The following is a 22,903-nucleotide window of genomic DNA, read 5'->3' as shown; positions in this document are numbered from 1 at the left end:
CGCTCCCCGCCCCTGATTTGCAAGGCCAAAGCTAGAGGGGCAGGAGCGCCACCGCGAATCCCATCCCCATCCCCGCACCACTGCCGATCTCGCCCGCCCGTAGGACCCCAACCACAACTCGTTCCCTCACTCACACGCATGCACGCCCGTCCATCTGTCCAGCCCAGAGGAGCGGAGTGCGCGCGCTCTCCAAGAGGGACCTTGCAGGGGGGCCGATTCCGGCGGCTTTGGTGCGACACGGGAGATGGGAGGAGAGGCGAAGGGAATGGCGGCCGCACCATGGAAGAAGATGGTGGGGCGGTACGAGGTGGGGTGGACCATCGGGCACGGGTCGTTCGGCAAGGTGAAGTTCGCCGTCGACGCCGACACGGGCGTCCCCGTCGCCATGAAGGTGCTCCTGCTCTCCGCCTCCTACGCCGTCGCCGCCGACTTTGACTACTGTAGTGAGCGCTCCGAACTCTCCTTCCGCCGCCAAACCATCCCCGTTTTGACATTTGAGATTCCGCGGATTGTGTGTGCGATGCGAGCTTCTGTTGGTGTTTGGTTCCGCATATATGGGCCGCCAGTATCCGGTGAAGGTGAGCGGCATGGAGATCTCCCCCGACCCCGTCGTGCGCGGCAAGCCTGCCACCTTCAAGATCTCCGCCTCCATGGGTAAGATTTCTTCAGGATAGCCTGAACTCCTTGCGATTGGGCTTCTGAATTGTGACGCCGCGTGCTCATGGCTGCTGTCGGGCAACTTGAATCTAGCTCTTTAGCCGAGTATTCCTCGTTATTGACTTATTGCTGGTAGTAGTCTACTCCAGAGTTTAGATCGGTGGCTCTGTGTGTACCCAGATCAGTGGCTGGTACTGTCATTCTATTTGCACCTGGATGTTTGGGTTGCGGAGCGTCCAATATTTGTTGGACGCAAATTGCAGTAATGCGTGCATGTTTATCGGCCTTACTTCCATCACTTCCCTCTGTTTGTCTATGCTTGGATTTGAGTTTGCCTTGGGTTTCCCGGGTCTCTTAAAAATGACTCAGTATCGGATAAGAATGAGGAGACTTCAACTCAAAGTGAGGTAAGCACAACATAATAGTTCGTGACCGTTATTTGCCCCTGAATTCTGGCTGTGACCTGATAGTAGTAGATGTGGTCACGTGGATATATTTCTTTGAATGCTACTGTACATCATATATGATTGACGGAGGATGTAGTAATTGATTCATGTTCTATCTTATCTAGGTGGCGTTGTTACATTTGCTTTTTTTCTGGTTTGCCAAAATGGTAGATTGTAAAAAATTAAAATAAATTTGAGATTGTAACAGAGGACATAGAATGTATAAAAGAAAATACATTTGAGATCCTAATAGAGGACATAAATTAGGGTCATCAGCAATGATCATGTGCCAAGGCTTATTATGCTATTAAAGTTGTTACATGTTGAGCCCACAAAACTCACCGGTAGATCCTCTTTGTTAAGGCTTGCCATGTATACTGTTTTGTGTGACTCACTTTTGCTAGCGTTGCTTCTGAGACAATATGGGTTTGTTTCTCGGTTTAACCCAGTTAGGGGACAACCTTTCCAGTTCTGACGGCCGGCGCCAGCACATCACTTTAGTATTTCATTATGTGAATCTGGCCTAATCCAACATAGGTTTCTATCTCTGTGAGTTCAGTAGCAATATGGTCATTGATGCAATAAACTAGAAGAACAAGTCCACGCTCATCTATCATAGTTGTGAACCAAACACAAAGATGCACAAATGGTTAGTTATGTTGTTCTACTTGTTCTATATCCATGCTGATAACCCTGACATTTGCTAATGGTATCATGTTACTTACTTCACGAGTGTAGATGGAGAGACCAGAGTTGGAAATTTCGCTCTTCGTGACATGGAGAGGTGGGACGAGCTGACCTATAACTAAGTACGTTCATTCAATTTTCTGGTTACTCACTGTCCTCAATTGTGGGTTCATACAAGAGGTTAGAAGAGAAAAGATCACCCTCAAGATGAAGATGCTCCAGGGCCTGGTGCCAGGATGTAACAAGGTATCAAAATATTCTATCCAAAACGACAACATTTTTATGTGCAAGTGGCAGCCGTCACCATCTCTATAGTCTGTCTAATTCGAAGAAATTCCCATTTGTAGGTGATTGGCAAAGCCCTCGAGAAGCCCCGCGAGCGCCTCTCAGGTACCTACCATCCCACCAGCCTCGTTTCTGTGTTCCTCTTCCTCTTCTTACTAGATACGCGGGTCTGCTCCCTAGTTTTAGGCCACCAGTCGCTACCTAGCTAACTAGCTATCTCCCAGGTAGAATTTCAGCTACTTCGTGCAGGACGACGAATTTGGAAAGCGTGTGCGGTACGTAAGGTTATAGCTAGCTCTGTCGTTTGCTGCTCCGCTCTGGTCTGCCGAGATGCGCCGCATGTTCCTGCTGGATGCCTGTGCTCTGCTCTGGTCTGTGTTTGGTCATTACCTGGGAGAATATGTATCGGAGCCTCGCAACTTACTAACGCTTGGGAGCCTGTTTTGCAAACATTACTTGGCCGTACAAGTCAAACTACGTATTGGCAAATGGCATGCCAATTTTGTGCAAGCTTTTCGGCCGGAAAAAACCATAAGACGCATGTTAAAACTAGTGGTTACTGGTTAACGCGTCATCTGATTGTGGGTTGATAATTATCATTGTGTCGGCTATTAATAATAATAACTCAAAAACGTTCTGAGTTTCTTCATCAGCAACCTCTTCGTGCTGACTCGTAATTCCCCCTTCTGTACCAATTGTGTTGCACCGTATATCTGCATGTTGTCTTGCTACTATGTGATTTGATTCCTAGCTATAAGCTCGAACTTGAGCAATGCTTGGATGGTTTAATCTCATTGCAACCTTATCTCTCATTACAGTGCTACGGATGGAGCAAGACATTCTCAAGTTCCTCCGTGACCCTGGGCAGACGCAGTTCGAGTTCCAGGGCCTTCCGACTTCGTACCTGCATCTTGCTGCGCACCGTCTGGCACAGCATTATTTCCTGATATCGATCGCCCTGCCGGATAACAGCTTGCCTGATGGAACCAGTTCTCAGATCATCCTTCGTAAGACGTCTGCTGAATGCCGATTGCCTGTTGTCCGCCTAGCTGACATTCCAGTTAATTTGCCTCAAGAAGAGACCAGCGCTGTGGCCACCAAAGTAGCTATTAAGCAAAGGCCTCGGAAGAATCACCATGGGGGCGCGGGTGCAGGTGCTAACTCTTCCAGAGGCAACCTTCAGAAAAGCGTTGAGGAGAGGAAAGAGGAATACAACAGGGTACGTGCTCGCATATTTAACAACATCAGTGGTAGCAGTAGTCCGGTTGATGGAAGACCAGCTGATGAAGTTGTTTTTCCCAACACCCTACATAGGTCCACTTCCTTGGAGTTGAACCCAAACACCAGGTACGGTGAATTGGCTGAAGCTACCCTTGAAAGGAGTTTGACTAGCACTGCATCTAGCAGCAGATCAAATAATAGAAGCAGGATTGACAAGGAGCCTCCAGTCAATAGAGGCAGGCAAGGCAATAGGGTGGCGATATTTCGAGACCGTGACTCCGATCGCAAGGATCCTGATTATGACAGAAGCTATGACAGGTTTGTTCCACATAACATGGCTTCTGTTTGTTGCTATCTGATCTGGGGTTTCCTGTGTCGTAATAAAGAGTACCTGATTTGTACCGTGCCTACATTCAATTGATTTGTCTGTGCTGTTTCAATTTTCCTGATGACACTTCTCTCCGTAAACTACCAAAGCATGTGGCTAAGTTATATTGATCTGTCTTGATTGGTGACGATTAGAGAAAATGCATGTGAAACATGTAGATAATAGGCTGTCATGTCAGAATTTTTAAAACATAGAGAGAGAGAGAGAAGGGGGGTGTTCAGTTGTGAGAAATCACATCAAAACATTTCATGTGTATTTTGATGAAAGATGAAATGCAATCTTACTGTTTCAAAATATGCTTTTCTCTTTATGAAAGCTCTTTGGATGATTTCTTTATTGTAGAGGTTCTCCCAAAATATGCATTTGTTTCACAATGTTAGTTTTTCTTTCAAAGTGATTTCATCGTGCCGTACGCTAATTTGAACTAGCACAAAATCCTGTCGGAGCATAATTTGTTCCTCACCTTTCCGCAACAGGTGGAAGAAGATGAGGACACGGGTAGCAGGCAAAGGACGCGAATGAGATTCTCCAGGCACGGCTTCAGTAACATGCTTGGTGTCGACGATGTTGTATTTTAGATAATTTTGTCTGTCTTTCTCGTGATGACCGCAACTCTGTTCTATCTGATGGTAGTTTAGATGGTCGATATCGACTTGTAATGTGAAGACAAACTTGCTACTCGCGGTCTCGAGACTTGTAATGTTCTAACTTTGTTCGATATTTTAAATTCGGAGACTAATATGATGAATTGTATTCGAAGACAAATCTTCTATTGTATTCGATAAATCTGTTGTTTATATGTTGTGCTATCTATATTCTGTGCAATAATATATTTTGTAATCTGTGCAAATATCAGAAAAAATAAAATAAATACCTAATATTCATACTAGTAGCACATCACTCAGCACACTAGTGGCGCACTTCAAAAGCACACTAGTGGTGCATCGTCAACTAGTGCGCCATTAGTAAGCCAGAGCATATGGGTAAATATGGCCCTCGGAGGCATACTAATGGAGCACCATAAGCTATACTAATGGCGCACCAGGATCTATACTAATGGCGCACCAGGATCTATACTAATGGCGCACTACTTGGTGCGCGATTAGTATACCAGATACTAATGGCTCACCATGAGCAATACTAATGGCGCACTGCCTGGTGCGCCATTAGTATACCAGATACTAATGGCGCACTTGTGGTGCGCCATTAGTAAAAAAATCTAATGGCGTGAGTCTAGTGGCGCACCTATAGTGCGCCATTAGTAGCCAAAATAGGTGCGCCATTAGCAAGCCTTTTCCTAGTAGTGTTGGTTCCATGAGTTGTGGTGTGCCCATGTGTTTGGTTGTTGGTTGTGGTAGTAGAGGGTGACCCCCTCTCCACATATTGGTTTCATTTCATGTTTAGGAATCCATATGTGCAAGTTGTGCCCAATCAAAATAGGCATGTGGCTGAAATTCCAGATTAGTGAAAATCTGAGAATCTGTTCATATTTTCTTCTCCTGTAGATGAGCTTCTGCACGTCAATGTGTTGTGATCTAGCCTTAGCTTTCAACTGGAAAGTTGAAGCTCGTATTTTTTCTAGCCCCCTGTAAATTTTCATTCCATTTCGAGTCCTGTAGATATTGTTTTGGCTGCTGTCAAAATGCTTCAGAGCATAAACAGATAGTGAGAATCTGGAATTTTCACCAAGTCCCTGAAATTTGATATTTTTGGGCAATTTGCAGTTGTGTAACTTTCTGTGTTTAATTCCTTTGTGTGATATTCTTGCTTGTGCTTGTAGTATTCTTGGGTAGCTACAGCCACATATATTATTTGGCATATTTGGCTGGTTGTAGGTGCTTTGCATGTAGCTCACAAAGTGCTATGATGCAGTTTATGTAGATTGTGTAGTTTTGTTGTTTTGATGATTGTGAGTGCTTAGTTGATGATGTGGTGTTCTTCTTTGCTCCACCCATCCATGTTGGTTTTTTTTATACCTTGGCTACCTGGATATACCAGAGTTTAGCCATTGGAGTGTGTTGTGGTAAATTTGACACGTAGGGCTTCATATCTTGTTTCGTTGATTCCCGTTGATCCGTAGCTCCGATTGTAATGTTCTTTATATGGTTTTGCATCGTTTTCACGAGACGCATATGATCGTTCCATTCTCATGCATGTCAAGATATATTAGGATGCAGTTCTGTCCAGGAACATGTATTTACTTCTCATGCTTATGCTAGTGATAGAAATAGTGATGCATGCTCATATTCATCTCATGCATCATGTGCTTGTTGCATCTTGAGGTGCTGTTGTTCATAGGATGTTATTATTGTGTTGGATAGCACTGGGATCGGAGAACGAGTACGTGGTTCGGGAGAGTACGTGCAGGACGATCAAGAACCGTTCCAAGCTGAGGATATCACACGCAAGATGATATGACCTTGATTGCATCTCTAGACTTGTTATGCTAGTTCACGTTTCCTCCATCATATGCTCACTGCCTACCACTGAAATATCTTCCTCCTGATATGCCATGAAACCCAAACACTTATCCCTTCCTAGCAAAACTTGAATGGCTAAGTAGGCTTTGCTCAGCTACTAATGTTAGCGTTGCTAGATGCAGGTGCTTTGCCTCATGTGATAACATGAGCTTTATATCATTATCTTAATTTTGTTATTTAATTAATGCACCTATATACTTGGTAAATAACGGAAGTCCTAGCCTTTTGCTGGGTGCATTGTTCCGTTATTGCCGCCATAGTTACCGGCTACCGGTGTTTGATTCCATATTGATTGCTCCTAACACATTCGGGGTTTTTTTGGGGACCCCCTCGATAAATCGCGTAGTGTTAAGACTTGTCCGGCAGGACCCAACATTGGTGTTAATTGCTAATCACTTAATAATAATCTGCATAGGGAATGATCACCCCGAGGATCTTTAATCAACAACTCGGGCCAGTACTCCTCATGAGTGTTGGTCCAAAATGGACAGACTAAGGGGGCCACCACAGGGAAACTTGAGGTTTGCCTCCTTTAGGCTTTTCCAACCGTCGTGTCCTGAGACTGAGATATGCGGCTCTTATTGGGGTCGTCGACACGACGGGAGGTCCTGCTAGAGTTGTCTTACCTTAGCGATATATCTTGTGTATAGGAATCCCAGTGAAGCTTTGGTTCTCCCCACAGTTGAGCTTTTCCTCTAAGGAATCCGACGAGATCACGAGATTCGTGATAGAGGATTACTTTGTAGCCCGTGTACATTTGTGATGGACTAGTTGGAGCACCCCTGCAGGGTTTAATCTTTCGGAAAGTCGTGCCCGCGGTTATGTGGCAACTAGGAATATTTTGTTAACATCCGGTAATAGATAACTTAAACATAAGCTAATAAAATTGCCAACTGTGTGCGTAACCGTGACTGTCCCCTTCGAAGATCTCTCTTCGATCGGGAACACGGTGTGGTTATGATTGACGTAGGTAGGTGTTCAGGATCACTTAGTGATCATCTATCATCGACCGCTCGTATAGACCCCCTTCAGATATGTTCTACGTAAGTTAGACACCATATCAAGCTTAGGATGCTGCAACCTAAATACTTCACCTTACCAACCTAATAACTTGACTAGTTCTGGCACCGAGGTCATAGATTGCTGAGTCCCCGTGGCTCACAGATTCCTTCACAACACCAACAGGTTCATGTACCCAGAGACTGGTGATCCCGGTGGCACGCAGCTGGCGTGGCAGTACGATGAGGAGAACGACCGCATGTACGTGAACTATCCAGAAGATTGAGGCGTGGTCGTGATCGTGGGCCAGCATGCAGGGTAGCATAGTCATTTCCCATGTTTTGTAGTCCATAGCGGAACTACCTTGATTGTATGCGTGATGTACTCTGATATATTTATGAGATGGCAATTGAATCCCTTATTGACATTCTGTTGATATTATGTATCTGCTATGCTACCATGTTTGCGAAACGCTTAGATGCGCTCCTTTCCAATTCGGGGCCTCGTTCCCCAGATCAGAAAGGACTGCATCTTAGTCGTTACAAGTTGGTAATCAGAGCCTTACGACCATAGGAGCCTTTGTGTGATCGTACTTGGCCGAGTCGAGTCTAGTAAAATGTTTTGAGTCTTAGTTATATCGGAGAGTAGGATTCTTTTTTCTCCTTTTCCATGCTTTGGTGAGGTTCCCGACTTAGGAAATCTTAAATTATACTCCTTTTCTCGCTCAAAATTTTTTTAGGATCACGCGGGTATTTGTGAAATCTATATGATTTCAATGTGACGGAGTTCTGTCTTGGTGCCTCCTGTCTGCCTTGATTTCTTCCGGGGAGTTGAGCTCCAGGGGATTCTTGCGCACATCACCATCATTCAGATTTCTGAGTATCTATGAACGAAGGATGTTCGTAATTGCTTCAATACTGGTAGTGGCGAGATGACCCCGATGTCCCCAGTACTGGTGCAGATTGTTCGGGAGTACTGCCATACTTGGTATCGTTGTGATCACGAGGGTATGTTGTAGATGAAGGTCCGAAATGTTGGTTGTGTGTTGACGGATGTGATACAGGTGACGGGTTAGTATAGGAGTTGTGTGATATTACTCCTTGTATCCGTGTACCAGATTGCATGACCAGTTATTTCGGGAATTCATCGGTGGGATATCAAGTAGTATCTTATAGGACTATCTTCCTACAGATGCATGATGGAGGTTGGGATTCGATGTTCAATGGGTGCGTTTGTTCACGGCCGTCTTACAACGGTTCTCGTTGTATCTTAAAGAGTCCTTGTAGCTCGCTACGACTCGGGGATACTTTGTATGTCGTGTGCACTACCTTGCACAGGATGGCTATTGTAAATTCGAGCCCGTGCGATCTTATCCACGAAGATATCGGATGAAATCTCGATCATATGTTTGTTCCGAGCAGTTCTAGCTCATACTTGTTTGCAGTGGTCTTAATCGGAATTTTGTCGACCGTCACTTTGAGGAAGCATTCTTACTATTTTGTTCGAATGAAATTGATATATTCCTGTTCAGATATTCCTGCCATTTTGATTCAGCTATATCTCCAATTTATTCCGTGGGCTAATGTGTTGTCCGTCTTCAGGATGGCTCCACCAACTCGTCAGAACCCAGGGCGTGAGGATGTGCCGCCACCACCTCCTCCTCCGGAGAATCCTCCTCCGCCGCCGCCTCCTCCTGCAGAGGCCTGGCAAGTGGTGATGGCTGCTACTAATGCAAATACCCATATGCTGCTACAGTTGTTGCAAGAGAGAGCTAATCAGCAGCAAGGCAATTTCCAGCATGGTGGCAATCAGTTTGCTAGTCTGAGTCAGTTCGTGTCGAATCAGCCAAAGACTTTCATTTCCTGTGACCAGCCATTTGATGCAGAGGATTGGATCCGTGATATGAAAAAGCATTTCGAGTGTAGCAATGTTTGTCCTGAGGATTTTGTCAAATTTGCAACATTCAAGTTGAAGGGGCAGGCTTCTATCTGGTGGCAACAGTTGAAGGATCCTAGAGGCGCTAGAGTGATCACTTGGGATGAGTTCAGCCGTGACTTCAGGTCCCACTACATTCCTTCCAGCTTTGTGGAGAAGATGCGTGAGAAGTTCAGTCGCTTGAAGCAGGGTGGCAATTCCGTGTACAAGTACAACGTTGAGTTCCACGAGCTAGCCCGATACGCCTTGTAGGATATCCCTGATCAGAAAAGCAGGATTTATCAGTTCAGAGGTGGCTTGAAAGAAGATTTGCAGTTAGCCCTTGCTTTGCACGATCCTGAGGAGTTCGACAAGTTCTACAACTTAGTTCTCAGGGCATAGGCAGCCTTGCTCAGGGTGGAGAATTCTAAGAAGCGCTTCAGAGATTCCAACTCTTCCTCGACTCAGGTGGTTCAGAAGCAACAGAAGTATTGGGTGTCTCCTCCTCCTCCTCGGCACTCGCAGCAGCTCAAGCACTCTGGTGGTCGTGGTTCTTCCCACCCACCCAACCCTATCTTCCAGCACAGATTCCAGCATCAGAAGCAAGGGCCTCCTCAGACTCAGTACCGGCAGCCAGCAGAGGTGACTTGTCACAAGTGTGGGCAGAAGGGTCATTATGCCAACAAGTGTACTTCTCAGCTCTGACTGCCGCCTCCTCCTCGAGGCAAACCTGCAAGAAATGCTCTTGTCAAGTTCAACCCGAGATCAGCTCGAGTCAACATGGTGAATGCGGCTGAGGTAGAAAACTCTTCAGATGTGATCATGGGTAACCTCCTCGTCAATGATATTCCTGCTTAAGTGTTATTTGATTCTGGTGCTTCGCATTGCTTCGTGTCATATCCATTTGCATCCAAGCATAATATGTGTCACGAGCAGTTGTCTAAGCCATTGGCAGACGTTTCTCCTGTAAAGCATTTGAGTTCTAGTTTGTTCGTTCCTGATGTTTCTGTCAAGATGGGTGATTATGCTTTTCTGGCGTCTCCTATTGTCTTGGGCAATTCCGACATCGACTTGATCCTTGGTATGGACTGGCTGGCCATGAACAAGGCATCGATTGATTGTGAAGCTAAAGAAGTGAAGCTTACCCACTCTTCACAGGACGTGATTATATTCGCGGCGCGCGATGATACAATCCGTCTGTTCTCTTTGAATGAAAAGGGTGAGATCGATCCTATTTCGCAAGTCCCAGTGGTCTGCGAATATGAAGATGTGTTTCCTGAAGAGCTACCAGGCATGCCTCCGCACTGTGAAGTTGAGTTCATCATTGAGCTTGAGCCAGGCACCGAGCCTGTGTGCAAACGGCCATACAAATTGGGTCCATAAGAGTTGAAGGAACTTAAGAGGCAACTCGATGAGCAGGAGCGTTTGGGTTTGATCAGACCGAGCTCGTCTCCGTGGGGCTGTGGAGTTCTGTTTTTCAAGAAGAAGGATGGCACGGACCGGCTATGTGTCGATTACCGTCCATTGATCAAGAAGACAATCAGGAACTAATATCCACTTCCGAACATAACTGAGTTGTTCGAACAGTTGAAAGGTGCTAAGGTCTTCTCCAAGCTCGATCTCAGAATGGGCTATCATCAAATTCTCATTCGCGAGGAAGATATTCTGAAGACTGCCTTCAGGACTAGTTTTGGCTCGTATGAGTATACGGTCATGTCTTTTGGTCTGGCAAATCCTCCTCCGACATTCTGTCGATTGATGAACTACATATTCTCTCAGTTCAAGAATGACTTTGTCTTGCTCTACCTCGACGACATTCTGGGCTTTTCTGAAACTGAGGAAGAACATGAAGAACATCTCAGATTGGTGCTTGATAAGCTGAGAGAGTACAAGCTGTATGCCAAGTTTTCCAAGTGTGAGTTCTAGCTCAAAGAAGTGTCTATCTGGGTCACATTATCTCTGCCGAGGGCATTAACGTTGATCCGTCCAAAGTTCAGGCCATTGTTGAATGGGAGCCTCCGCAGAATGTGAAGCAGCTTCAAAGCTTTCTCGGGCTTGCTCGCTATTGCAGAAGGTTCGTTGAGAAATTCTCCAAGATTGCCAAGCCACTCTTCTTCAGAAAGGTGTGAAGTATGCTTGGTCCCCAGAGTGTCAGTTGGCCTTCGACACACTCAAAGAGAAGCTTACCTCCACTCTAGTCTTGGTTCCTCCGGATGACTCCAAGCCTTACCAAGTCTTCTGCGATTCTTCTCTCAAGGGTCTTGGTGCAGTCCTGATGCAAGACAAGAAGGTGGTTGCTTATACCTCCAGGCAGTTGAAGCCAGCGGAGAAGAACTATCATGTGCATGATCTTGAGATAGTAGTTGTGGTACATGCTCTGATGACTTGGAGACACCTCTTGTTGGAACGTAAGGTTGAAGTTTTCACCGATCACAAGAGTCTCAAGTACATCTTCACTCAGCCTAACCTGAATCTTCGGCAAACACGTTGGGTGGAAATGCTCCAAGATTTTAATCCGAGTGTTGAGTACACGCCAGGCAAAGCTAATGTCATGGCACATGCATTGAGCGGGAAGGCATACTGCAACAGTCTGATTCGGCAACCTCTCCAGGCTGGTCTTTGTGAGTCTTTCACGAAGCTCAACCTTCAGTTAGTACCTCAGGGATTTCTTGCAAACCTTCAGATCTCTCCTACCTTGGAAGATCAGGTCCGAGCAGCACAACTTCTTGACGCTATGGTGAAGAAAGTCAAGATTGGCGTGGCAAAGAGTCTTCCCAAGTATAAGTGCTTCACTATTGATGCCAAAGACACGTTGTTCTTCGAGGATTGCCTTGTCGTCCCGAAAGGCGAGCTCAGAAAGGTAATCATGGAAGAAGCTCATAACTCTCTGATCTCTATTCATCCTGGAAGCTCCAAGATGTACCACGACTTGAAATAGACCTTCTGGTGGACTCGTATGAAGCAAGAGATTGCTCAGTTCGTAAATGAATGTGATGTATGTCGAAGGGTGAAAGCACAGCATCAATGTCCAGCAGGTCTTTTGCATCCATTGCCCATTCCCGAGTGGAAGTTTGATCACATTGAGATGGATTTTGTCACCAGGTTTCCGAAGTCCAAGAAGGGTAATGATGCCATCTTCGTCGTCATCGACAAGTTGAGTAAAGTGGCTCATTTTCTTCCAGTCAAGGAATCCATTTCAGTAGCTTAGCTTGCAGAGTTGTACACCTCCAGGATTGTGTCATTGCACGGTGTGCCTATGATGATCTCTTCGGATCACGGAAGTATCTTCACTTCCAAGTTCTGGGACTCCTTTCAGTCTGCTATGGGCACGAAGATCCGCTTCAGCACAACGTTCCATCCTCAGACTAGTGGTCAAGTGGAGCAAGTCAATCAAGTTCTTGAGGATATGCTGTGAGCATGTGTTATCTCTTTTGGCCTGAAGTGGGAGGATTGTCTGCCTTTTGCGAAGTTCTCGTATAACAACAGTTATCAAGCTAGTTCTGGCAAGGCTCTATTTGAAATTCTCTATGGCAGGAAGTGCCGCACCCCGCTCAACTGGTCCGAGACCGGTGAGCGTCAGATCCTTGGGAATGATTTGATTGAAGAAGCTGAGGAGATGTGTCGGGTCATTCGCGACAACCTCAGAGCAGCTCAGTCCCATCAGAAGAGCTATTATAATAGAAAGCACCATGACATGTCTTATGAGCTTGATGACTTCGTATATCTCAAGGTGTCGCCTATGAAGGGTATGCAACGCTTTGGCATCTAAGGCAAGCTTGCGCCTCGTTTCGTTGGTACGTTTAGAGTGGTTGGGAAGAGAGGCGACCTTGCGTACCAGCTTGAGCTCCCGTCAAACTTTGCAAATGTACATGATGTGTTCCATGTTTCTCAGCTTCGGAGGTGCTTCAACACCCCCGAGCGCACTGTTCATCTTCCAGACATCGACCTTCAGCCTGACCTTTCTTATCGTGAGCATCCAGTTGCGGTTCTTGAGGCGACTGAGTGCAAGACCCACAACAAGACCGTCAAATTTCTCAAAGTGCAGTGGTCACACCATTTCGATAAAGAGGCTACTTGGGAACGCGAGGATCACCTCGTTCTGAATTTCCGGAGTTCTTTCAGGCGTAGATCTCGGGGCGAGATCTGTTTGTAGTGTGGGAGAGTTTGTAATGCCCCAAGTGTGTAACCTTCCCCTTTTGGAACCTTATCTGGGACCACCTTGTCAACGTTATGAGAGAGTTCATGCTCATGATTTCATGTGATGTGCCTTGTATTTCTTCCTTGCGTGCATGCATAACATATCATATCATTTCCTTGTCCTTGTGATGTTGCATTATGTTCTTGTGATTTCATGTGATGCCTTGTGATGATGTGCATGTGTTGTATAACTTGTGTGGAGTGACGCATGTGATAGTAATTTGCATAGGTTTCAAACCATCCTCCCTCCCTCTCTATTTCTTCTCAATGTCAAGATTCACTTCTTCCTTTCCTGTTTTAAAAATGACCATGGTTTAGCAGGTTTTGTGTTGGATTGGAGAGGTGTGTTTGCTATTTTTTAAACATGTTTTAAAGGTGCATAAAATACCAAAACAGATCAAGCTAATGTTGTTTTGTAAAATATTTACTTGCTCCTAAACTTTTGTTTCTATTTTTATTAAATAGGTCTTGATTTTACAAGTACAAGGCAAGTGCTATTTTTATTTTTGCACTTGTAGTTTTCCTTGTGCATTTCTTTTCCTGTGTGTTTATTTCTGTAAATAGGAAAGCCACGGGTTTGTTTTTCTCTTATCTGTCGCCACCTGTGGGCTTACTCCCATAGGACGGCCCACTTCTCTTTCTCTCGCAGCCCAGCTTCGCTTGCCCCTGTAGACGGCATCCTGTTCACCCCCTTCCTCCGTCAGTTCTCTTCAGTCTTCCGGTTTAGAGCAACGGCGACAAACACCGTCACGGACGTCGAGGAGCGTCCCTCACCCCTCTCCTCCATAAAAGGAGCCCCCCTTGGTGTCCGTGGAGATAGGGTTTCCCCTCTCGCGCCGCCACCACCATTTCCTCGCCATCTCTCTCTCTGTCGTCGAGCTTCAAGTAAGGGGATGAGTTCCTCCGCCATGGCCGAGGGATGAGGAGTACCCGTCGTCGCGCCCGTGCCTCTTCTTCCCCTTCGACGACTCGGCGAGCACGACGGTACCTCCAGGGATCCATCCCCGCGGCTAGGACGTCAAGATCCCCCCTGCTTCCACTTCTCCACGGCGGCGGCTTCCTTCCCCGACGAGCGTCCCCGATCGGCTGCTTCCTGCTTCTTCCCCTGCTGCCTCTCCGATCAAGACCGGGATCTTCTTTCGTTGGGTGAGCAGATCCCCCTCTTCCCCCTTCCCTGTCTTACAGCATGTGTAGGAGCGTAGGATCGCCGCCGTGCTGCTCCCTGTCGCCGGCTCCACCGCGCACCGTAGATGCATAGCTGTGGTTCGTCTCAAGCAGTATTAGCATAGTAAATGGAACCCTGGGTGCATGAGCATCCTTCCGTCAACGAGCCGATGCTCGATTTAGCCTGTGTCGCCGGCGGGATAGCTCCCCTGTTCCGGACGCCATAGATCAGATGTGGATACCGAAGGGGGTGCTCAAAAGAGCAGATCCCCCTTCTCTGTCAGACTCCTGTCCGTAGCGTAGTGGTTGCGAGCCATTTTGCCTCATGAGAGGTCGTGGGTTCGATCCCCCCTCGGCACCCCCTTTTGTTTTATTTCCTCGGCACAGTAGAGCAGCAGTTGCAGTGTAATTATACTTGTTAGCACCCTCTCCCTATCGAGTACCTTTGCCCTACCAGAGTGTAGCACTGTAGTTGCACCACCAGCAGGTCTGGGGTTCGATCCGAGAACGTGCCCCCTTTTGGGCAAGTTTGCATATGTGTAACTTTCTGTTTTTAATTCCTTTGTGTGATATTCTTGCTTGTGCTTGTAGTATTCTTGGGTAGCTACAGCCACATATATTATTTGGCATATTTGGATGGTTGTAGGTGCTTTGCATGTAGCTCACAAAGTGCTATGATGCAGTTTATGGCAGAGTGTGTAGTTTTGTTGTTTTGATGACTGTGAGTGCTTAGTTGATGATGTGGTGTTCTTATTTGCTCCACCCCATCCATGTTGGTTTTTTTATATCTTGGCTACCTGGATATACCAGAGTTGAGCAATTGGAGTGTGTTGTGGTGAATTTGACACGTAGGGCTTCATATCTTGTTTCGTTGATTCCCGTTGATCCGTAGCTCCGATTGTAATGTTCTTTATATGGTTTTGAATCGTTTTCACGAGACGCATCTGATCATGTCATTCTCATGCATGTCAAGATAGATTAGGATGCAGTTCTGTCCAGGAACATGTATTTACTTCTCATGCTTGTGCTAGTGATAGAAATAGTGATGCATGCTCATCTTCATCTCATGCATCATGTGTTATTGCATCTTGATGTGCTGTTGTTCATTGGATGTTATTCTTGTGTTGGGTAGCACCAGGATCGGAGAACGAGTACGTGGATTCGGGAGAGTACGTGCAGGACGATCAAAAACCGTTCCAAGCTGACGATATCACACGCAAGATTATATGACCTTGATTCCATCTCTAGACTTGTTATGCTAGTTCATGTTTCCTCCATCATATGCTCGCTGACTACCACTGAAATATCTGCCTCCTGATATGCCATGAAACCCAAACACTTATCCCTTCCTAGCAAAACTTGAATGGCTAAGTAGGCTTTGCTCAGCTACTAATGTTAGCGTTGCTAGATGCATGTGCTTTGCCTCATGTGATAACATGAGCTTGATATCATTACCTTAATTCTGTTGTTTAATTAATGCACCTATATACTTCGTAAATAACAGAAGGCCTAGCCTTTTTCCAGGTGCTTTGTTCCGTTATTGCTGCCATGGTTACCGGCTACCGGTGTTTGATTCCATATTGATCGCTCCTAACACGTTTGGGGTTGTTATGGGGACCCCTCGATAAATCACGTAGTATTAAGACTTGTCCGGCAGGACCCAACATTGGTGTTAATTGCTAATCACTTAATAATAATCTGCATAGGGAATGATCACCCTGAGGATCTTTAATCAACAACCCGGGCTAGTGCTCCTCATGAGTGTTGGTCCAAAATGGACAGACTGCGGGGGCCACCACAGGGAAACTTGAGGTTTGGCTCTTGTAGGCTTTTCCATCCGTCATGTCCTGAGACTGAGATACGCGGCTCTTATTGGGGTCGTCGACACAACGGGAGGTCCTGCTAGAGTTGTATTACCTTAGCGATATATCTTGCGTATAGGAATCCCTGTGAAGCTTTGGTTCTCCCCAGAGTTGAGGTTTTCCTCTAAGGAATCCGACGAGATCACGAGATTCGTGATAGAAGATTACTTTGTGGCCCATGTACATTTGTGATGGACTAGTTGGAGCACCCCTGCAGGGTTTAATCTTTCGGAAAGCCGTGCCCGCGGTTATGTGGCAACTGGGAATATTTTTTTAACATCCGGTAATAGATAACTTAAACATAAGCTAATAAAATTGCCAATTGTGTACGTAACCGTGACTGTCCCCTTCGAACATATCTCTTCGATCGGGAACATGGTGGGGTTATGATTGACGTAGGTAGGTGTTCAGGATCACTTAGTGGTCATCTATCATCGACCGCTGGTATAGACCACCTTCATATATGTTCTATGTAAGTTAGCCACCATATCACGCTTAGGATGCTGCAACCTAAATATTTCACCTTACCAACCTAATATCGAGTGAACCGGGTTTGAAGCCTTTCTCACTAGGAATTCCTTCAATGTGTCATACCAGGCCCGTGGGGCTTGCTTGAGGCCATAAAGAGCCTTGTTGAGTATGAAAATTATGTCAGGATGCTTTGGGTCTTCAAAACCTATTGTTGAGCAACATATACTTCTTCCTCAAGCTTACCATTGGGGAATGCACTTTTCAAATCCATTTGATACAATATGATATTGTGATGGTTAGCATAAGCAAGCAATATACGAATAGCTTCAAGTCTAGCAATAGGTGAAAAAGTTTCATCAAAATTAATTCCTTCAACCTCTGTGTAGCCTTGTTCCCTACTACCTGACCATCTTCGTGTTGCTTGTCTCAGTATTTACACTTGGTATCGATGACATTGTGCTTGCGAGGATGAGGCCACTTGACGAGTTCCCACACATTGTTGAGCTTGAATTGATGAAGTTCTTCTTGCATAGCTTGAATCCACTTGGGTTCCATGAAGGCTTCATCAACTTTTGAGGGGTCTGTGATAGACCCAAAGGAAGAATGCCCACAAAAGTTAATCAAATGTGAAGCTTTTGAGCGAGTGAGGGGACCTGGCGCATTGATCTCATCGAGGATTTTGTCAATTTGCACTTCATTTGCAATCCTTAGAGGAGTATAAGGGGCACACAACTCATGAATAATACCAAGTTCATCAAGATAGTCATCAAGACCAGTGTTCTTGAACTCAGTCCCATTTTCACTCCTCATGTGCTTGATCTCGACACCAAAGTTCGTCGATGTAACGCCCAAGATGCGGTCCTATCCTTATTTTGGTGCGAAGGCCTCGACAAGGATAGAAACGCATCTCGTCGTTTCGCAAGAATGGATATCGTTACAAGTACATGTACTGAAAAGATGAGTATAAGGAGTTGGCTTACACTCGCCACAAGCTAGATCAGAGTCACATCAGTACAATTCATACAATCATCATGAAGAAAAACAGGGTCCGTCTACGGACGAAAACAAACGATAAAAGAACGACGTCCATCATTGCTATCCCAGGCTACCGGCCTGGAACCCATCCTAGATCGATGAAGAAGAAGAAGAAACTCCAAATGAACAACCATCGCGCTCATGTCTTAATATCACTTTACTTGTACCTGCAACTGGTGTTGTAGTAATCTCTGAGCCACAGGGGACTCGGCAATTCATTTCCAAAGGTATCAAGACTAGCAAAGCTTAATGGGTGAGGTATGGTTAAGTGGTGAGGCTGCAGCAAGCGACTAGGCATTTATTTGAGGTGGCTAACTTACGAGTACAGGAATAAGAGGGGGGTGATCTACGCATAGCAGACGTGAACTAATAATGATCAAATAAATGATCCTCAACACCTACTTACGTCAGACATAACCCCACTTTGTCCTCGATCGGAGAAAGAGATCATGAAAGAGACAGTCACGGTTACGCACATAGTTGGCATATTTTAATTAAGCTTACTTCAAGTTATCTAGAACATGATGTTAAACAAGGTTTCCACGTTGCCACATAACCATGGGCACGTCTTTCCGAAAATATTTAACCCTGCAGGGGTGCTCCAACAAGTCCATCACAAATTACCACAAGCCGCATCGAAATCCTCGATCACGAAGCTCGCGATCTCGTCAGACTCCTTAGTGGAAAACCTCAACTCTGAGATAACCCAAAGCATCATCGGAATCCCGATGCACAAGACATTCATCAAAGGTAAAACTAATCTAGCAAGGCCGCCCGACGTGTTGACGATCCTGATAGGAGCCGCGTATCCCGTTCCCAGGATACGACAGATGGGCGGGATGTCGGGTTGGCTAAACCCTGGGTGACCAGGGGCCGCCACACATCACCTGGTTTGTACCAACACTCATGCAGAGTACTCGCCTGGGGATTGATTAATTACTCCGCGGGTGCCGGCGGGCCCTATGCATTTTTATTAGGTTATTAGGCAAATGTAGTACCAAAGTTGGGCCTTGCCAGACAAGTTTTAATCTAAGACGAATTATCAAGGGGGTCCCCATAACAACCCCGATCGTGTTAGGAGTGCTCAATTATGGAATCTAACACCGGTAGCCGAAACTAAGGGGACAAAGGTGGAACAAAACAACAAGCTAGAATGTTCGAGCCTTCCACCTTTTACCAAGTATATAGGTTCACCGTGATCCGACGCATGGTTTATTATTTACGTGCGTTTAAACTAATCTATATTTTCCTAAAATTATTAAATCGCAGGAAAAAAACTAAATCCAATCGGGCCAAAAATGGGCATGCGCGACATACTATAAGCCGCTCAGGGCGATGAATAGGGGAAAAAGGGGGCTCTCCTCGCGGCCATGGGTCGGCTCGAAGGAGGGGAGGCTCGGCCTCGGTGGCTGGAGTTGGGCCGTGTCTGGAGGGAGGTCGGCCCACGCAAGCGCTTTGGAGCCTCGTCTCCCTCCCGAGCGGGAGTCTCTGGCGGCGCAGGTCAACGCAGGCAACGGCCTCTGGCGAGGCGGGACGAGAGGCGGCGAGGCCAGGGATGGCCAGATCCGGAGGGGATCGGACCGGGGCGGGCGGATCCGCTGGCAGTGGACGGTGGCAAAGCCCAAGGCGGCAGCGGCGGGCTGCTGCAGAGAACGAGGCCGGCGGGAGGCTCCTGCGACGATCGTATCTACTTTTGCAAACTCTTTTGCCCTTGTTTTGGACTCTAATTTGCATTATTTGAATGGAACTAACCTGGACTAACGCTGTTTTCAGCAGAATTGCCCTGGTGTTATTTTTGTGCAGAAATCAAAGTTCTCCAAATGTCCTGAAAATTTACGGAGATCGTTTTTGGAAAATATGAAAAATATTTGCGTCAAGATCCACCTGAGGGAGTGGGCCAGTGGGACACAAGCCCTGCCTCCGCCACCCCCCCCCCCCTGGTGGTGGTGGGCAAGCTAGTGGGGCCCACACGGCTCTGCCGCCCCCAATCTCAGGTCTATAAGTTCACTTTCGTCCCAGAAAAAATAAAAAGAGAAGTTTTCATCGCGTTTGCGATATGGAGGCGCCGCCACAACCTGTTCTTCCTCTGGAGGGCAGATCTGGAGTCCGTCTTGGGCTCCGGAGAGGGGAAATCGTTGCCATCGTCATCATCAACCCTTCTTCCCTCGCCAATTCCAGGAAGCTCTTCGTCGTTCGTGAGTAATCTATTTGTTGGCTCGCTGGGCGGTGATGAGTAGGATGAGATCTATCATGTAATCGAGTTAGTTTTGATGGGGATTGATCCCTAGTATCCACTATGTTCTGAGATTGATGTTGCTACTACTTTGCCATGCTTAATGCTTGTCACTAAGGCCCGAGTGCCATGATTTCAGATCTGAAATTATTATCTTGTCACCAATATATGTGTGTTTTAGATCCGATCTTGCAAGTTGTAGTTACCTACTATGCGTTATGATCCGGCAACCCCGGAGTGACAATAACCGGAACCACTCCCGGTGATGACCATAGTTTGAGGAGTTCATGTGTTCACCAAGTGCTAATGCGTTGGTCCGGTTCTTTATTAAAAGGAGAACCTTAATATCTCGTAGTTTCCTTTTGGACCCCGCTGCCACGGGAGGGATGGACAATAGATGTCATGCAAGTTCTTTTCCCTAAGCACGTATGACGACACATGGAATGCATGCCTACATCACATTGACGAACGGGAGCTAGCCACATATCTCTCCGTGTTATAACTGTTGCATGATGAATATCATCCAAACAAATCACCGACCCATTGCCTACGAGTTTGTCCTACTGCTGATGTTACTTGTCTTTCTCTACTGCTACTGTTGCTACTACTATCGCTTGCTACTGTTGTTACTTGCTACTGTTGTCACTACTGTTGTTCCTTGCCGCTGCTATTACTCGTTACACTGCTGCTACCTGCTACAATTTTGGTTCGTTGGTCGTTGACGGGAACTGACAATTTCCGTCAACGAGGCAACTTGGCACCATTGATACAATCGTTAGGAATATTCTGCCGTCAATAGATCGTTTCTGACATCGTTGTTATCATACTACTTTGTTGTTACTACTTTGCTTGCAGATACTAATCTTTCAGGTGTGGTTCAATATGACACATTCAGCTACTAATACTCGAGAGTATTCTCTCACCTCTTGTCTGGCTAACCTACAAGTTTGGGTCGAATACTCTACCCTCGAAAACTGCTACGATCCCACGCATTGGTGGGCCGTCAACAACATTCTTCTAGTTTCGATTGCCGGAGAGTGCTAGCAGCATTCTTATGGTGTCGTTGCAAGGGAAGGTCTACTGTTACGGAGTCAGCATTTTTCTGGCACCGTTGCCGGTGAGGTATTGCTATATTCTCTGAGTTACTTGGGATTTATATCTGCTGATCACTATGAAGAATCTGAAGGATCCGAAGACCAAAGTCTTGCCCTCAACTACGAGGGGAGGTAAGGAATTGCCATCTAGCTGTGCACTTGATTCACCTTCAGCTATGAGTAAGTTTGTGATATCAACTCCTGCTAGAAATCTTGATATATCGCCTGTGCTTGATGATGCTTATGATCCTACTGCTAGAGATGCTATGCTTGATACCATGCCTGATACTGCTAGAGATGCTATGCCTGATACTGCTTTGCCTGATGATGCTAGAGATGCTATTTTGCGTGATGATGCTATGCTTAATACTGGTAGAGATGTGTAGTGCCCCAAGTGTAAACCTTCCCTATTTGGAACCTATTGCAACTAGGTCCACATTGTCATGGTTATGATGATATCATTTGTGCCTTCATTTCATCTGATGTTCCCTTTTGTTTCCTTCCCTTGCATGCATGCATAACATATCATTCCATGCCATGTCTTGTCTTGAGTTTGCATTGTGTTCTCATGTGGTGTGGTTACCTTGTGAATTCATGAGTGATGCTCTTGAGATAGTGGGGTGAGTAGTAGTAGTGTTTGTGGTGATAGTTGGTTTGCAAAAACCCTTTGATGGCAAAACCCCTCTCTCTCTGTTAATCTCAAGTTCAAATTTTCACTTGCTCCTAAGCTGATTTCAAAATGTCTGTTATTTAGGGGATATTGTGGGTGTTAAGTTGTGCAAGTTTGGTGATTTTGAAAGTGTTGTAAACAGGTGCAATAAATACAAAATAGAGGCATTAGTTCTGTTTTGTGAAATATTGCTTGCTCCTAAAAATCTTGTTCTTGTTTTATTTAAATAGTTCATATTTTTCTATGACCACGGGGTATTTTCTTTTGATTTTATCCCCACTAGTTTGCTTTGCTTATTGCTTTTCCTTCTGGCTTTTCCTTTAAATAGAAAAGCACAGGGGTTTCTTTTTCTTTTAAGTAGCGCTAGTGGGCTTCCTCCCACCTAGGCCGGCCCATCTTCTCCTCCTCTTCGCACCAGGAGCCCACCTCACCGTCGCTCGTCTTCCTCCTGGCGACGTCACGACTGTACGAACAACCCTCAGCCTCCTGATCGCTCTTGCCTTGATCTTGCGGCTCCAGATCCCCCCCCCCCCCCGAGGTGTTATAAGCTATGGCTCGTCTCCCCCTGCAGCTAGGGTTCCATCTTCCCCCTCCTCTCCTCCTTCCAGTGCCGCCAGGATGTTCCTCGTCGTCTCCAACGCCATGGCCGGCTCCAGGTGAGCTCGACGCCGGCGGATCGCTGCTCCTCCTCCTGCTCCAACTAGTGCAAGAGGGTGCGGTGGTCAAGGGGGGCCATTCCCATCAAGAGCGAGCAACGGGAGTGACCACGTCATCGGCCTCATCGTCCTCCTTTTCCTCCTCTACGGTGGTCGTCCCTGCCGCACCTCGTCGCCGCTTCTTCTTCTTCCACGACGCGTCGCCCTCCTCTCTCGTCTTCCCCTCGGTGAGCAGCTTATACCAGCTCCTTCCTCTCTAGCGCATAGACTCGAGCTCCTCGTCGTTGGGTTGCTCGGGTGCAGTAGTAGGGTGCAACGCTTGCAGACGACAGCAGCTTCTGCTCGTTGATAGCTGTGGCTCAAGGGTGGTTTCGAGGTGGGAATGGTTCCCCTGCGGATCCTACTTCCCCCTCTGCAGCGTAGTTTGGCCATTGGTGGTTGTGG

At 46.4% G+C, this 22,903-nt stretch overlaps 1 protein-coding gene across 1 annotated transcript; it reads left to right on the top strand.

Annotated features, from left to right (window-relative positions):
- Window positions 1–265: 265 nt before the first annotated feature.
- On the top strand, window positions 266–3,717 carry LOC123405380 (R3H domain-containing protein 2-like). The gene is made up of 5 exons (XM_045099083.1): window positions 266–511; window positions 567–654; window positions 1,969–2,036; window positions 2,138–2,180; window positions 2,894–3,717. Exons 1-5 carry the CDS (start codon window positions 266–268, stop codon window positions 3,715–3,717), a joined length of 1,269 nt encoding a protein of 422 aa, XP_044955018.1.
- The last annotated feature ends 19,186 nt before the right edge of the window (window positions 3,718–22,903 follow it).

This window comes from Hordeum vulgare, chromosome 6H (genome assembly GCF_904849725.1).
Source record: "Hordeum vulgare subsp. vulgare chromosome 6H, MorexV3_pseudomolecules_assembly, whole genome shotgun sequence".
NCBI classification, from domain to species: Eukaryota; Viridiplantae; Streptophyta; class Magnoliopsida; order Poales; family Poaceae; genus Hordeum; species Hordeum vulgare.
The sequence above is the reverse complement of the archived record's forward strand: the minus strand, read 5'-3'. Positions and strand labels throughout refer to the sequence as shown.

Coding starts and splice junctions, on each gene's coding strand:
- LOC123405380 (XM_045099083.1), top strand. CDS start 266: ATGGCGGCCGCACCATGGAAGAAGATGGTGGGGCGGTACGAGGTGGGG. Junction 512..566: donor CATTTGAGATTCCGCGGATT/GTGTGTGCGATG, acceptor ATGGGCCGCCAG/TATCCGGTGAAGGTGAGCGG. Junction 2,181..2,893: donor GCCCCGCGAGCGCCTCTCAG/GTACCTACCATC, acceptor CTCTCATTACAG/TGCTACGGATGGAGCAAGAC.